The sequence below is a fragment of the Leucoraja erinacea genome, chromosome 35 (assembly GCF_028641065.1).
Source record: "Leucoraja erinacea ecotype New England chromosome 35, Leri_hhj_1, whole genome shotgun sequence".
NCBI classification, from domain to species: domain Eukaryota; kingdom Metazoa; phylum Chordata; class Chondrichthyes; order Rajiformes; family Rajidae; genus Leucoraja; species Leucoraja erinaceus.
The window spans coordinates 4,908,709-4,926,630 of NC_073411.1; the positions used below are offsets into that span (position 1 = coordinate 4,908,709).

General features: G+C 46.8%; 1 protein-coding gene across 1 annotated transcript in view; it reads right to left on the minus strand.

Annotated features, from left to right (window-relative positions):
• Positions 1-12,890: 12,890 nt before the first annotated feature.
• Positions 12,891-17,922, minus strand: part of LOC129713217 (zinc finger matrin-type protein 4-like) — a 141,218-nt gene continuing 136,186 nt past the window's right edge. The window contains exon 10 of the mRNA XM_055662141.1: positions 12,891-16,377. Coding sequence (XP_055518116.1) covers positions 16,359-16,377 — 19 coding nt within the window. The 3' untranslated portion in view covers positions 12,891-16,358. The remainder of the gene's footprint in view (positions 16,378-17,922) is intronic.

A 17,922-nucleotide genomic window follows, 5' to 3' on the forward strand; every position in this document is an offset into this window, starting at 1 on the left:
TGAAAGAGCTATTAAATGTGATTAGTATAGTCAGTCAGCACAGGCTTAGCAGGCTGAAGGGCCAGTTATTGTGCTGTGTGACTATGACTCTCTCACAGTGATTTTTAACGTTATGATGAAGCTCTGCTGGTAGTGTCATTCGAATGGTTGATAAAATATCTTCGCATTAGCCATTCAGTGTCCCCCTGCAGTTTTCAGAATTGCTACCAAATCTGAACCACAATACAAAGAGAGTGGAAATTTATGTTGGTAATCTTCAAAGCACAGATCAAGTTATTTAAGGCTGAAAAAAAAATAGTTTGCCCAAAGGGAAATTTGCATAGAACTGATTTGAGGCCAATTTGGATGTATTTTCAATGATAATCCACAGATAAATCCCCATAGAAATTATTTCATCTGGTGCATAATTTTGAGCTCATCTCTTTTGCATTTGAACAATGCTTAGGATTCTTTTGAATTAGAAATTAAAATCAGGTTTTGAGGCTTTTTTTTTTAGACTAAGAGTGCTGGTAAACCTTCTGCTTTGCAAGTGAAGGTTTAATGCTGCTTTCTTTAATGGGAGCTCATCAATCATAGATTGACTATATCGTATCCGTACCCTGCTGCTCCCAATTAAATCTCCCTCCATGTAAGCATGTGTGACATAACTGTGCCAAATTTTGAAGGCTTCCCCTGGGTTTCTGCAGTTTAAAAAAAAAAGTCTTCTTATTTATTTTTCGACATCCTTGGCAAGGACAGCATTTATTATCCATCCCATACTAAGCCCAAAGAGTTGGTTTGTAAGACCAGATGAGCGTGTAGAAGGGTCTCGACCCGAAACGTCCCCTGTTCCTTTTTAGTTTTGCTTAGTTGAGAGATACAGCGCGAGGAAACAGCCACCATCCGGTCCGCGATCCAACTAGAGACAATTTACACTTATTTCAAGTCAATTAACCGACAAACCTGTACGTCTTTGGAGTGTGGGAGGAAACCGAAGGTCTCGGAGAAAACCCACGCGGTCACGGGGGAGAACGTACAACACCGTAGGCGGGATCGAACCCGGGTCTCCGGCGCTGTTTTCGCTGTAAGGCAGCAACTCTGCCGCTGCGCCACTGCGGCTGCCCTATACAGGGTTTGTTCATCTGAAGAAGGGTCTCGACCCAAAACGTTACCCATTCCTTCTCTCCAGTGATGCTGCCTGTCCGGCTGAGTTACTTCAGCATTTTGTGTTTCCCCCATAAATAAGCATGGTATATCCTCTCCATAAGATGGAGTATCTATAAATCTGCATATTCTTTCTCTCTTTGCAAATTGGTTCCATGTTGTACGAACTGGTGTCGGAGGAAATCTCTGCTCCTCTGACATGTCGGATTGTATTAGGCGAATGGGCAGCAAACTGGAGGCACAGGAGACTACAGATGGGGGAATATTGTGCAATGTGAAGGAAGCAGATGTAATTGTGGTTGTAATCTTGCAGTGCTAGCCCCAGGCTGCTCATAGTCCACAGCTCCGCCATTAGTCCAGCAGCCCACTTGTCCTATACTTGCTGGAGACCCGCCATGGTCCATCCCAAATGTTCCCCAAATCCCCGCACAAGCTCACCTCAAAGTGTCTCAACCCGAAACGTCACCCATTCCTTCCCTCCAGAGATGCTGCCTGTCCAGCTAAGTTACTCCAGCTTTTTGTGTCCGATTTCGGTGTAATAATAAATAATAATAAAATAATAAATACCATTTATTGTTATTCAAACAGACATGGTTCAAACGAAATTTAGTTCCTGCAGTCATAACATCAAAAAAAACCAAGACACACAATTAACACAATTTACATCAAACATCCATCACAGTGAGTCTCCAAACACCTCCTCACTGTGATGGATGGCAAAAGTCTTGCTCTCTTGTCTCTTCCCTGTTCTTTTATTCTTCTCCCGAGGCAACTGGGGCTCCCGATGTTAAAGCCCCCGGCAGACGATGGTAAGTCCTGCGGCCGTTAAAGCCGTGCCGGGCAATGTAAGGCTCTGCTCCGGGTCTTGATGTTAGGGCGATAATAATAATAATAATAATAATAAATTTTACTTATGGGCGCCTTTCAAGAGTCTCAAGGACACCTTACAAAAATTTAGCAGGTAGAGGAAAAACATGTAAGGGGAATGAAATAAATAGTAGAGACACGACTAGTACACAAATTAAAGACAGAATTCAATTCAAAACACAATATGAGGCAATTCATGCACAGATGAAAAGGCAGGGGGACGTGGGGCTAAGGATAGGCAGAGGTGAAGAGATGGGTCTTGAGGCGGGACTGGAAGATGGTGAGGGACACGGAATTGCGGATCAGTTGGGGGAGGGAGTTCCAGAGCCTGGCAGCTGCCCTGGAGAAGGCTCTGTCCCCAAAACTGCGGAGGTTGGACTTGGGGATGGAGAGGAGACCGGCTGATGTGGATCTGAGGGACCGTGAGGGTTGGTAGGGGGAGAGGAGGTCAGTGAGATATGGGGGGGCCAGATGGTGGAGGGCTTTGTAGGTGAGGATCAGGATTTTGTAAGTGATCCGGTGGGAGATGGGAAGCCAGTGAAGTTGTTTGAGGACTGGAGTGATGTGATGCCAGGATTTGGTGTGGGTGATGAGTCGGGCGGCTGCGTTCTGGACCAGTTGGAGTCGGTTGATGTAGGTGGAGCTGATGCCAAGGAGAAGTGAGTTGCAATAGTCCAGTCGGGAGGAGATGAGTTGCCATTGCAGGAGCGAGAAGTTGCCATTGCAGGAGCTCCGAAAAGCGGTCTCCCACCAGGGATCCGCGAGCCTGCAGCCGGAGCCTCCGAAGGTCCAAAGTCGGGTCGCAACCATGCGCCACCACAGCTCTCCACGCTCTGATGTCGGCCAGCTCCACGATGGTGAGTCCGCAGGCTCCGCGACTGGAGCCCCCAGGTAGGTTCCGGTTGGAGGCCGCCAGTTCCACGATGTTAGGCCCAACGACAACGGAGACCCGACAGGGAAAAGATCGGGTCCCCGTACAGGGAAGAGATTAAAACGTTTTAAAAGTGTCCCCCCCACACTCACACATAGACACATCTAAAAAATAAATCCAAAAACATACAACTAATGGGATAAAAAGAAAGGAAAGACGGACGGACTGTGGTCGAGCCGCTGCCACTAGGTGGCGCCACACCGAAGACCAGCATCTGCAGTTCCTCCCTACACTGGTTCTGAAGCTGCTGGGTTTAGTCCTTGTTTAGACACAGTCATCAACAGTCCCTCGATTGGGTGTAAATTATATTATATATACGCATATACTTGCGTGTGTGAGCCCAGAAAAGGCCACACATGTACACGTGTGTGTGTGTGTGTGTGTGTGTGTATGTGCGTGTGTGTGTGTGTGTGTGTGTGTGTGTGTGTATATGTATGTGTGTGTGTATGTGTGTGTGTGTATGTGTGTGTGTGAATGTATGTTTTGTGTATATACTGTATGTGTGTGTGTTTGTGCATGTGTTTGTGTATATGTGAGTGTATGTGTGTGTATATGTGTGTGTGTATGTGCGTGTGCGTATGTGTGAGTACGTGTGTGCGTTTGCGTGTGTGTGTGCGTGTGCATACTGTGTGTGTCTGCGTGTGTGTATATATATGCGAGTGTATGTGTGTGTGTGTGTGTGTGTGTGTGTGCTGTTCTGTGTAGGTGCGTGCGTGTGCGAGTACATGTGTGTGTCTTTGTGTGTGTGTGTGTGTGCGCATGTGTGCAAATGTTTGCAGGGTGGTTGTGAGGGTGGGTATATTTTCCTTTTTGTGACTATGTACGCATCTGTGTCCATTGTGTATATGTGCATGCGTGCGTGTTAATTTGTGTGTGTGTGCGTACGCGTGCATGCATTTGCATGTGTGTGTGCGTGCTAGTATGCGTGAACTTGCGTGTAAGTGTGTGATGTGTTCATTAGTGTGTGTAAGTATCCATGCAGCAGAATGGAGAGGAGCTTGATGCTGATCTTTAGGCTATTTTAAGTGATGCTTTCCACAGTTCATTTGCAGAAGCAATTTTATACTAATTGCAACATGTGCCATTTTGCGAAATGTCGTGCCTTCATTAACTTCCAGTTTGGATGTAATATTCTGTAATGACATAACGAGCAAAGCCCATCATCAGATTACAATGTTTCTAATCTGTAGATTTTAATAAAATGTTGCTTCTCATTTCCCAAGTCTACCATTGCTGAATATTTCTGCCGACAAGATTATCATTGCAGTAAGGCTTTGTGTGTTGGCTTATTTGAGTGTGAGTGATCGATGTTAATCTTATTTAAAGAATGAGACAAAGAACAATGTAATGCTCATTCATTCCAGCTCCAGTGGTGTGCAAATATAATATAGCCACTGTCAATTTAGATTACACTGTCTGTTCTGATGCGAACTGTGACAAGTTGAAGCATTAGAAGTTTATTTTTTTAAATATCGGTGACTGGAATTTGCTGAGCACAAATAGAACTTCTAAAAGGACGTTCCTTTAGGAAGGAGATGAGGAGGAATTTCTTTTGTCAGTGGGTGGTTCACAAGTTATAGGAGTAGAATTAGGCCATTCGGCCCATCCAGTCTACTACGCCATTCAATCATGGCTGATCTCTGCCTCCTAATCCCATTTTCGTGCCTTCTCCCCATAACCCTTGACACCCGTTCTAATCAAGAATTTGTCTATCTCTGCCTTAAAAATATCCACTGACTTGGCTTTCACAGCCCTCTGTGGAATCTGTAGAATTCTTTGCCACAGAAGTCTGTGGAGGCCAAGTCAATTGATATTGATAAGGCAGAGATAAATTGATTCTTGATTAGTTCGGGTGTCAGGGGTTATGGGGAGAAAGCAGGAGAATGGGGTTAGGAGGGAGAGATAGATCAGCCATCATTGAATGGCGGAGTAAACTGGATGGGCCGAATGCTCCTGTCATTTATGATCTTATGAAATTATGACCATCCAAGACTTCCTGAAGCTCAATTTATAAGAGTATGGAAGTTGTCAAGTAGTCTAGATGGGCTGAATGGCCTAATTCTGCTCCTATCACTTATGACCTTATGACCTAAATATCTCATAAGAGATGAACTAATAAAATCGATTCATAAGGTTATACAGCGTGGAAACATAGAATAGAAACATAGAAATTAGGTGCAGGAGTAGGCCATTCGGCCCTTCGAGCCTGCACCGCCATTCAATATGATCATGGCTGATCATCCAACTCAGTATCCCGTACCTGCCTTCTCTCCATACCCTCTGATCCCCTTAGCCACAAGGGCCACATCTAACTCCCTCTTAAATATAGCCAATGAACTGGCCTCGACTACCCTCTGTGGCAGAGAATTCCAGAGATTCACCACTCTCTGTGTGAAAAAAAGTTCTTCTCATCTCGGTTTTAAAGGATTTCCCCCTTATCCTTAAGCTGTGACCCCTTGTCCTGGACTTCCCCAACATCGGGAGCAATCTTCCTGCATCTAGCCTGTCCAATCCCTTAAGAATTTTGTAAGTTTCTATAAGATCCCCTCTCAATCTCCTAAATTCTAGAGAGTATAAACCAAGTCTATCCAGTCTTTCTTCATAAGACAGTCCTGACATCCCAGGAATCAGTCTGGAAAGAGGCCCTTTGGCCCACAGAGTACATACTGACCATCAAGCACCCATTTGACACTAATCCTAGTGTGTGGGATAGGATAGTATGGGTGATCGATGGTCGGCGTGGACTCAGTGGGCCAAAGGGCCTATTTCCGCACTGAACCTCTAAAGTCTAAGGGTCCACACTGACGGTTCTAGCGTGACACTGCACGAATAGCTCTGATGGCCGTTCTACCGCGTGGGTTTTCTCCGTACGCTCCGGTTTCCTCTCACATCTCAAGTACGGGCAGGTTTGTAGGTTAATTTTCATTTTGTTGCATTGTTTCTGTGAGAGGTTCACCAACATTCTGTTCAGCGTAACATTGCTCCTTTTTTAGTTTAGTTTAGAGATAGGGCGCGGAAACAGGCCCTTCGGCCCACCGAGTGAGTCCGTGTCGACCAGCGATACCCGCACATTAACACCATCCTACACACACACACTAGGGGCAATTTACGCACACACCAAGCTAATTAACATTCCTCTTTGGAGTGTGGGAGGAAACTGAAGATCTCAGAGAAAACCCACGCATGTCACGGGAAGAATGTGCAAACTCCGTACAGATGGCACCCGTAGTCGGGATTGAACCCAGGTCTCCGGCGATGGAAGCGCTATAATGTCCCTGTCCCACTTAGGAAACCTGAACGGCAACCTCTGGAGTCTTTGCGCCCCACCCAAGGTTTCCGTGCGGTTCCCGGAGGTTTTTGTCAGTCTCCCTATCTACTTACACTACCTGCAACCTCCGGCAACCACCTGCAACCTCCGGGAACCGCACGGAAACCTTGGGTGGGGCGCAAAGTCTCCAGACGTTTCCGTTCAGGTTTCCTAAGTGGTACAGGGGCATAAGGCAGCAACTCTACCGCTATGCCACCGTGTCGCTCTGAACCATATAATGAGATTGTAGGCTTGAGGGCACCTCAGAGCATATGTTACTTGATAGTGTTAATTCTATGCAATGTATAGGGATGGTTTTGGTCAGTGCTGGCAATGATTTGATAATGCAAAACAGCTTGAGATGCGGCATATTCCATTTATACAGTGTTTTAAAACATCGCAGGGCCTGGCGTATGAGTTTGATTTATTAAACTCATTCAAGCATACCTGCCAGAGTCCTGCCAGGTAGATACAAAGAGCTGGCGTAACTCAGCGGGACAGGCAGCATCTCTGAGGAATAGCTGACGTAACAGTTCGAGACCCTTCTTCAGACTGAGAGTCAGGGGAAAGGGAAACAAGAGATATCGCCGGTGATGTAGAGAGATATAGAACAAATGAATGACAAATATGCAAAAAAGTAGCGAGGGTATAGGGGAAAGGCCATTGTTAGTTGTGGGCTGGGTGAAAACGGGTTACAAACAATGAGACTTAACACGATGACTTTGAAGCCAGTGTGACGACTTGGGTGGGTGTGGGGTGGAGAGAGAGGATGATCAAGGAAAGGTGGAGCCCACAATGGTCCATTGTTGGACGTGGGATAGGTGATAACGAGTTATACAGGCAGTGAGACTGAACAGGACGACAGTGAAACTAGTACAAGTATTGGGGTGGAGGCGGGATGGAGAGAGAGGGAAGTTAGAGCAATCATTATTGGCCTCACTCTGACAATGGATGAGGCCCAGGACAGAAAGGTCAGTGTGGGAATGGGACAGGGAGTTAAAGTGTTTGGCAACTGGGAGATCAGGTAGTAGCAGGCGGACTCTGCGGAGGAGTTCGCCGTCAATATCTCTTCTTTCTCTTTCCCCTGACTCTGTCTGAAGAAGGGTCTCGACAGCTATTCCTCAAAGATGGTGCCTGTCCCGCTGAGTTACGCCAGCTCTTTTTGTCTACCTGAGCGGAGGAGTTCAGTGAAAGGATCGAGTGGTAATGTAGGTACATTCGTATTCTTATACAGTTATAGATTCTCCCACAAGAGGAAAAGTGCTATCCACATTCACATTGCTTAATAAACTTTCTAAGGGTGGTAATGAAATGCCTTGTGGTGGTAAAGAAGGCATATGGTATTCTGCCCTTGATTGTTCAGGGCATTGAGTATAAGAGTCAGGAAGTCACAATGCAGCTGTATAGGATTGTTCAAGAAGGAACTGCAGGTACACAAAAAAGCTGGAGAAACTCAGCGGGTGCAGCAGCATCTATGGAGCGAAGGAAATAGGCAACGTTTTGGGCCGAAACTCTTCTTCAGACTGAAAGGGGGTGGCGGGGAGAAGGAAGGAAAAAGGAGGAGGAGGAGCCTGAGGGCTGGGGGATGGGAGGAGACAGCCCGAGGGCTGAGGAAGGGGAGGAGACAGCAAGGGCTAACAAAATTGGGAGAATTCAATGTTCAAGCCCGCAGGCTGCAGACTCCCCAAGCGGAATATAAGGTGCTGTTCCTCCAATTTCCGGTGTTGCTCGCTCTGGCCATGGAGGAGACCCAGGACAGAGAGGTCGGATTGGAAATGGGAGGGGGAGTTGAAGTGCTGAGCCACCGGGGGGTCAGGTAGGTTCTTGTGGACCGAGCGGAGGTGTTCGGTGAAACGATCGCCCAACCTCCGCTTGGTCTCACCGATGTAGATCAGCTGACATCTAGAGCAGCGGATGCAGTAGATGAGGTCGGAGGAGATACAGGTGAACCTTTGTCGCACCTGGAACGACTGCTTGGGTCCTTGAATGGAGTCGAGAGGGGAGGCAGCTTTATAGGACTTTGGTTAGGCTGTGTTCAGAGTAGTGTGTGCAGTTCTGGTCGCCCCATTACAGGAAGGATGTGGAGGCTTTGGAAAGTGTACAGAGAAGGTTTACCAGAATTATGCCTGGATTAGGAAGTATTAGCTACAGGGAGAGCTTGGACAAACTCAGGATTGTTTTCTCTGGACCTGATAGAAGCATGGTAAAATTATGGGAGGTACAAGATAGGGTAGAGAGTCAGAACCTTTTAGGATAGGAAAAACAAATACTAGAGGGCATGGCTTTAAGGTGAGAGGGGCAAAGTGTCACGGAGATGTGTGGTGCAAGGTTTTTACACAGAGAGTGGCGAGTGCCTAGAATGTGGATGGTGGTGAAAGCAGATACAACAGTGGCATTTAAGGTACTTATTGATACGCTGGGAATGGAGGGATATGGGTTATCTGCAGGCAGATAAGGGTTAGTGTTGGCATTATGTTTGGCACAGACACTGTGGGGCGAAGAGCTTGTCCCTGTGCTATACTGTTCAATATGCACAAAAGCTGGAGTAACTCAGTGGGTCAGGCAGCGTCTCTGGAGAACAGGAATAGGTGACGTTTCACGTCGAGACCCTCCTTCAGACCCAAAACATCACCTATTCCTGTTTAAAAAGGAACTGCAGATGCTGGAAAATCGAAGGTACACAAAAGTGCTTGAGAAAACTCAGGGGGTGAGGCAGCATCTATGGAGTGAAGGGCTATTCCTGTTCTCCAGGGATGCTGCCCGTCCTGCTGAGTTACTCCAGCTTTTTGTGTCCATCTTCGGTTTAAACCAGCATCTGCAGTTCAGTCCTGCAGTGTACAGTGTTTTATGTTGATCACTTGCAGGTTTGTAACTGGCTGAATTGGAGAAGTCCCAGAGTTCGGAGTACCGAAAGACTGCTGCTTTACAATGTACAGGTGAACCAGTCTGATGCAAAGGTTGATCAAGTTTATCACTCCACCAACACTGCTGGGGCTGCTGAGTAGCTCTGACATTCTCTGTCCGGATTAATTAACGGTCATTTCACAACCTAATCATTCAGGCACATTAAAATTAAACTGCCAGCTGCCCTTGGGGAAACCATTGACAATTCGGAATAAGAGCAGGCACAATTTTTGATTAAAATGGGGGATTAGCAAGTCGGAGAGCAATTTAAATTTAATAGAGATTTGGGGATTTGTGTTCATATAACCGCAGGTTTACAGTCAGAAAATAGCATTCAAATTTGATGCCAATCATTTAGTAATTGTATAGGAAGGAACTGCAGATGCTGGTTTAAACTGTAGATAAACACAGAATGCTGGAGTAACTCAGCGGGACAGGCAGCATCGTCTCTGGAGAGAAGGAATGGGTGACGTTTCGGGTCGAGCCCATTTCTCGGTCTGAAGAAGGGTCCTGACCCAAAACGTCACCCATTCCTTCTCCTCAGAGGTGCTGCCTGGCCCGCTGAGTTACTCCAGCATTCTGTGTCTATTTAGTAATTGTAGCTGCTGGAACAACATTTAACCGAGACAACATCACGGGAGCAAAGAGATAGATGCTGCTTCACAAAATTGAATATTACCATCAAATCTGACATCTATATCTATCTTATACATATAAATCAAATCCTAGATAGACACAAAATGCTGGAGTAACTCAGCGGGACAGGCAGCATCTCTGGAGAGAAGGAATCGGTGACATTTCTGGTTGAAATTCTTCTTCTGCCTGTCCCGCTGAGTTACTCCAGCATTTTGTCTATCTTCAGTTTAAACCAGCATCTGCAGTTTCTTCCTACACATAAATAACATCTTAAATATATATATTTTAAAATTTACATATATACCATTTTATATATATTATATATATTTTAAATATGTTATAAATTATAAATTGTAAAATTATAATTAATATAGAAACATAGAAAATAGGTGCAGGAGTAGGCCATTCGGCCCTTCCAGCCTGCACCGCCATTCAATATGATCATGGCTGATCATCCAACTCAGTATCCTGTACCTGCCTTCTCTCCATACCCCCTGATCCCTTTTGCCACAAGGGCCACATCTAACTCCCTCCTAAACATAGCCAATGAACTGGCCTCAACTACCTTCTGTGGCAGAGAATTCCACAGATTCACCACTCTGTGTGAAAAATGTTTTCCTCATCTCGGTCCTAAACGATTTCCCCCTTATCGTTAAACTGTGACCCCTTGTCCTGGACTTCCCCAACATCGGGAACAATCTTCCTGCATCTAGCCTGTCCAACCCCTTAAGAATTTTGTAAGTTTCTATAAGATCCCCCCTCAATCTTCTAAATTCTAGCGAGTACAAGCCGAGTCTATCCAGTCTTACTTCATATGAAATTCCTCACATCCCAGGAATCAGTCTGATGAACCTTCTCTGTACTCCCTCTATGGCAAGAATGTCTTTCCTCAAATTAGGAGACCAAAACTATATGCAATACTCCGGGTGTGGTCTCACCAAGGCCCTGTACAACTGCAGTAGAACCTCCCTGCTCCTATACTCAAATCCTTTTGCTATGAACACAAATCACTCTCTCTCCCAACTGCATATACATATATATATATTAATTATAATTTTACAATTATAAGATTATATGGAATATAGAAGATTATATGAAATGCACACACACACATGTAAGATTTTATGGTGTATGTGTATATATAGCATCTATAGTCTCTGCAAATTGTCCCTAGCGTGTTGGGTAGAACGAGTATGAATGGATGATCGTTGGTCGGCATGGACACGATGGGCCGAAGAGCCTGTTTCCATGTTGTATCTCTAAGCTAAACCAAACCTGTTTGCAAAGTGAGCATCTACCAGCTACATGAACAGAGAATAGCTGGTTAAAAGACGCTGAGGATTTTTTTGAATTATTTTTTCCCCCCCAAAATTAAAAATCCCAAAACTTGTGTGTGTGTGTGTGTGTACCTGTATACGTGGCGTTGTCGTGCTATATAAGAGGTTTTATGGTAAATGCTCTCTTGGATCTGCAGTTTGGAGAGAGAGTGATTTGCTTCATAGCTACGTACATCCCCGTGGCTTGGCGGATGGGACGGGGAGGGGTGGGGGGGGGGGGGGGGGGGGGGGGGGGTGAAAGCTGAGCCCCTAGGGAAGAGCATCCATCACAGCTCATCCTGTCGGGCCATGGACATTGTCCCGAAACAGAGACTGAGAGCCAGCCACACCTCATCCTGAGGCAACACCCAAATCAAAGCATGGATATGGAAGTACAAAGAGTTCCTCCCCCACTGGCACGGGTAGCTCCAGGAAGCCGCTTACACTTACACGGGAGCCTGTTCTTTAACCTCGACAACCTGCTTTTTTATGGCTGAAATCCAAGGTGACCTTTACAACCACCCCTGGCCTTATGCCAGGTAGTTGACGACTGTTGTTCTGTCAACATTTCTTGACAACTATCCGGTCAGTTTACATTGGCAGGGTGGTATGGGGTCTTATGATTTCTTTATGGAGGTTATTTATCTCGAACTGCGTGTTGTACAACAGCGCGAGAGTTGGTTTGTGGTCATCTCCGTATTGTCCACAGAACGAGCAAACGATGTGATGGCTGACGTCAGGAGCCTGAGGATCCGCTGCAGTTTCAGCTCCTGGTTCTGAATATTCGTCCCGACGTGCCCCCAGATTTGGCTGTTGACAGCCGGCACTTTGAGAGACTAACAATTTTCTGGAGCTGTGTGCAATTCTAAGGCCTCATTAACCACCTGCTCCTGTAGGGGGCCTGTTGGAGAGGTGGTTAATGCTGGCCGCTAGTTTGGCCTTTAACGGCCTCCTGCATGTGGGGCTGCCACGTAGCGGTCCACCACACCCAGCAGCTCTTCCTGGTCCTGCACCCCTTGCATACTCCCGACTTCTTCAGCCAGCGTCCCCTCTTCCTGACCAGCCCAGTCCTGGTCGCCAAAGCTGCCCTCGGGTGAGGGGGAAGCGATGGCCTGTGCACAAGGCGCTGTGGAGGGAGTGCCTGAACTCCCCCTGCTAGAGCGCCCCTCACGCAGCGAGTCTCGCTGGAGCACCTGCTCCAGGAGCTGCTCCATGCGGCTCAGGCGGCTGTCTCTCCCCCGAACGGGTGGAGAGACGTCCCCGTCCGACAAGTCGGAAACCACCGGCCGGATGCTCTTCCTGGTGGCTATACAACCAGTCCGCTGCTCAGGCGCTAGCGGGACTGGGCTCGGCCCGGTGTCGGGGATGGCGGAGCGCCGGGTAAGCGGTCCTACCGCATGCTGCCCCCCACAGACGGAACGCTCCTCCGTCGGAGTCGAGCGGGGGACAGATTTCTTCGAGAGCCTTTTCTTGATCGAACTCATGTCTGAAAAACAAATCAGAAGGCTCTCCTTGCAAAAGAAAAGCCGACCTCAGAGTAACTTACCTGACGGTCCGACTTTTAAACTGCAGCGGGAGCGCCTGACTCCCGCTGCGGCCGCTGTTGCATTGCTGAACGCAATGCCACGCATGCGTGCTGAGCGGGCTCTTCACGTAGTCACTCACGTGACTCCGAAGTAAAATTTACAATTTTACTGGAGTCAATTAAACCTACAAACCTGTATGTCTTTGGAGTGTGGGAGGAAACCGGAGTACCCGGAGTGAACCCACGCAGGTCACAGGGAGAACGTACAAACTCCGTACAGACAGCACCAATGGTCAGGATCGAACCCGGGTGTCTGGTACTGTGAGGCAGCAACTCTACCGCTGCACCACCGTGCCGTCCAAGAACACAACCCAGCTTTCCTGCACCTCTAACCATTCCATTGTTCATAAAACAACCATTTTTATGTTATTTTGCACAGTTTTAAATTCCCTTCTATTGCAATAAAGATCCACACAGCAGCTTAGTCAATGTTTTATTGCACACGGGGAATGAGGAGGTTGTCAAGTGGAAGGGATACACTTCACCGATAATGTTAGTGTGCGGGTGGTTCATTAACCAGTTTCTCCGTTTTCGAAACAAGGAATTAATCTACAAGAGTTCCAGAACCTCTAGTGGAATGCATCTCCCTTCCAAATGTTGGTGGGATGTGCCAACGCTTCCAGGAACCTGCCCTCTACTCTATGTCAATCCCTCAGCGTGACTTACATACTTGTCATCATCAATTGAGCCTTCAGTGTCAATTCCAGGCCACGTGAAAGATGAAACAACAGCAGTCTCATCCGACTATATTTTCCCATCGACAGAGAAAATGTCTTCAAAAGTGCAGTTAGAATGAAACCTTTTGTCATTGGGGATGAAGCACGTTACAGCTGTGTGTTACTCGGCAACATAAATACAAAACTATTTTTGACTGGGAATTGCAACAACACACAATGATTTCAATCACATTCCAATTGGACAAAGTTGCGCGCGACCCAAAACGTCAGCGATTCCTTTCCCTCCCTAGATGCTGCTCGGCCCCCGGAGTTCCTCCAACAGTTTATTATTTGCTGGCAAAAGTCATGTCCAAAATGTAAACTTGCTCTCTGATGCCATCTTGCAGATTGGAGGGGGCGATGGGGTTTTGTTGATAGTACTTAAGCAGACCTCATTTTGCAACCTGTACTTCCACCAAACTAAAGCCATGGATTCATCAGGATTCATTCATTCTTTGAGGCCAAGGATCATTGATTTTCTGTGCGTAATGTGGAGATTTGCAACCTTGTATCCTTGATACTGACCTAGAGCTGGGGCAGGCAGTGTAAATATTCTCAAGGAATATCCCCAGCGAGTATGTACAGCCAGCATCTGACTGGTTTGACCGCACAGGTTTGGAGGGATACGGACTATACGCGGGCAGGTGGGACAAGTGTAGCTGGGACATTTTGGCCAGTGTGGGGAAGTTGGGCCGAAGGGCCTGTTTCCATGCTGTATCACTCTATGACTGCGACCCTTACAGTGAAACACACAGGTGCAAACGTTAGGAGAAAGAAAAAAATAATGTCTAATGCCTCTGTCCCACTTAGGAAACCTGAAGGGAAACCTCTGGAGACTTTGCGCCCCACCCAAGGTTTCCGTGCGGTTCCCGGAGGTTTTTGTCAGTCTCCCTACCTGCTTCCACTACCTGCAACCTCCGGCAACCTCCGGGAACCGCATGGAAACCTTGGGTGGGGCGCAAAGTCTCCAGAGGTTTCTGTTCAGGTTTCCCTCAGCAAAGCTGTTCGGAAACAATTGCCTTTTTTTCCCCCTATTCTGAGATCAAAGGTGCGATTTATCTGCAGTTCATTCTATAAATCTAATAGATACTATCCAGTGCTGGATTTACAGAGCAAGGCTCGTTAAAATGGGAGATATTTTAGCACCACATCAAATCACAGATTTGATCATTTTCTTTAGGATGATTGGTCCCTAAAATCACGAGTATAATTTCCCTCAGTCTGAAGGAGGTTCTTGACCCGAAACATAACCTATTCCTTTTCTCCGGAAATGCTACCTGTTACCCCATATCTGAGGAAGGATGTGATCGCTCTGGAGAGGGTCCAGAGGAGGTTTACAAGAATGATCCCAGGAATGAGTGGGTTTACATATGATGAGCGTTTGTTTGCACTGGGTCTGTACTCGCTGGAGTTTAGAAGGTTGAGGAGGGACCTCATTGAAACATACAGAATTGTGAAAGTCCTGGATAGAGTGGATGTGGATATTTCCACTAGTGGGAGAGTCTAGGACTTGAGGTCATAGCCTCAGAATTAAAGGACGTTCTTTTAGGAAGGAGATGAGGAGAAATTTCTTTAGTTGGAGGGTGGCGAATCTGTGGAATTCTTTGCCACAGAAGGCTGTAGAGGCCAAGTCAGTGGATATTGTTAAGGCAGAGATACTGTAGATAGATTCTTGATTAGTACAGGTGTCAGAGGTCATGGGGAGAAGGCAGGAGAGTGGGGTTAGGAGGGAGAGATAGATTAGCCATGATTGAATGGCAGAGTAGACGTGATGGGCTGAATGGCCTTATTCTACCTATCACTACTGACCTTGTGACTTATGACTCCAGCGTTTTGTGTCTACCTTCAGTATAATCACCGCACAACATTAACCGTTTGTTTATAGGTGAGCATGTTGTGTGTTTAACTGTATTGCTTCGAGACCTCTGAAAACCTTCAAAACCAAAAGGGGGACTTTTAATTTATTGGATATGCAATAGCAGGGAAATGTTTGTTGTGCATTCAAATAGGACTCTTCACACTGAGTGGCTCGAACAGATTGTGATCCAGGCTCCACCGATGAAGAAATAGGATTCCAACGGAATGAATCACTAGTGTCTTCACCTCACTCCCATGGGACCAAACTCGGCTTCACAGCTTTAAGCGTTTAATTGAGGCTGACACCTCCATGATGTCAATGATGCACCTCTGGAGGTCCTTTCGTTTGGATTAAACCCACCTCCCCCTGTGTCCGCTCAGCTGGGGAGTATAGGAGCCCGCCAAGGATCCAGACCAATTCTCCAGCTGTTTCCTGCGGACTTGGTGGGCCCAACTCAATCATGCATTTCTCGAGAGAAAAAAAAAAATTACACTTTAAAAGTACATAATAGATTCCGAGAAGACATGGGGCTCGTAACCTTGTGAGAGATTACATAAAATAAATGTCGAGTCTGAAGAAGGATCTCGACCCGAAACGTTGCCTTTTTGCTTTGCTCCATAGATGCTGCCTCGCCTGCTGAGTTTCTCCAGCATTTTTGTCTATCTATAAATAAATGCAAGTTCTTTCTTCAAAAAGTTTAAAAACTTTCAAGAAATAGTTTGGGATTTTCTTCTTTTCATTTTTTTTGCAGGAATTCAGGTTACATTTTGCAGAATCTCTTTTATCTGCAACCTAACCGGCGACAAGCTATCGTCTCTAGGGATGAGCGGGCTCGGATGATACAGATTCTTCCTCGCCCGCGAAGTACTCGGTCGTGTGTCAATGAGGGGCAGCCCCCGCTGGACTTTGCCTCCTGTGGGCATTCGGAGTTCCATGAGTCACCGCAGGCTGCCTCTGTGTCCGGAAAGTGAAACATTCGAATGCGACAAAGGCCGTTTGAGAAAGATGCCCGTCTCTGTGTGAGGTCCACGTTTTCGTGCGATGGCCAGAGAACCGCTCAAGTCGGGCCTCCATTCACGGCTTTGCTCTCGAATCTCACAATCGGTTTTTCAGGCTGAAAGACAGAAATGTACACTGAATGCTCTAATAGAAACATAGAAAATAGGTGCTGGAGTAGGCCATTCGGCCCTTCGAGCCTGCACCGCCATTCAATATGATCATGGCTGATCATCCAACTCAGTATCCCATCCCTGCCTTCTCTCCATACCATCTGACCCCTTTGGCCACAAGGGCCACATCTAACTCCCTCTTAAATATAGCCAATGAACTGGCCTCAACTAACTTCTGTGGCAGAGAATTCCACAGATTCACCACTCTCTGTGTAAAAAATGATTTTCTCATCTCGGTCCTAAAAGATTTCCCTCTTATCCTTAAGCTGTGACCCCTAGTTCTGGACTTCCCCCAACATCGGGAATAATCTTCCTGCATCTAGCCTGTCCAACCCCTTAAGAATTTTGTAATTCTCTCTATGGCAAGAATGTCTTTCCTCAGATTAGGTGACCAAAACTGTACGCAATACTCCAGGTGTGGTCTCACCAAGACCCTGTACAACTGCAATAGAACCTCCCTGCTCTTATACTCAAATCCTTTTGCTATGAATGCTAACATATCATTTGCTTTCTTCACTGCCTGCTGCACCTGCATTCCTACTTTCAATGACTGGTGTACCATGACACCCAGGTCTCGTTGCATCTCCCCTTTTCCTAATCGGCCACCATTCAGATAATAGTCTACTTTCCTGTTTTTGCCACCAAAGTGGATAACCTCACATTTATCCACATTATACTGCATCTGCCATGCATTTGCCCACTCACCCAACCTATCCAATTCACCATGTAGCCTCCTAGCATCCTCCTCCCAGCTAACACTGCCCCCCCCCCCCAGCTTCGTGTCATCCGCAAACTTGGAGATGTTGCATTCAATTCCCTCATCCAGATGATTAATATATATTGTAAATAGCTGAGGTCCCAGCACTGAGCCTTGCGGTACCCCACTAGTCACTAGTAATCTGAAGCAACTCTATCTCTCAGTCCGAAGCAGGGTCTCGACCCAAAAAAATGTCACCCATTCCTTCTCTCCAGAGATGCTGACTGTCCCGCTGAGTTAGTCCAGCTTTTTGATTCTTATCTTCAGTTTAAACCAGCATCTGCAGTACCTTCCTGAACATACTCCCCCTCATAGTCTCCTCCCCTCCCTCCTTACCCCCTTTCAACATTCCCGCATTGTTTTTACCAGTTCCACGGTTTTACTGTAGACTTTAGAGATACAGCGTGGAAACAGGCCCTTCGGCCCACCGGGTCCATGCTGACCAGCGATCACTCCGTACACTACACACACTAGCGACAATTTGCAGAAAGCCAATTAACTGACAGACCCGTACGTCCTTGGAGTGAGGGAGGAAACCGGAGCGCCCAGAAAAAGCCCACGTGGCCGCGGGGAGAACGTGCAAACTCCCCACAGACAGCACCCATTAGGCAGAATCGAACCTGGGTCTCTGGCGCTGTAAGGCAGGAACTGTACCGCTGTGCCAGCGGGCCACCTGACGTTCTCCAAGAACATTGCCCAATGTTCTCCACATTGTTTCTTGAGGTCACACCTT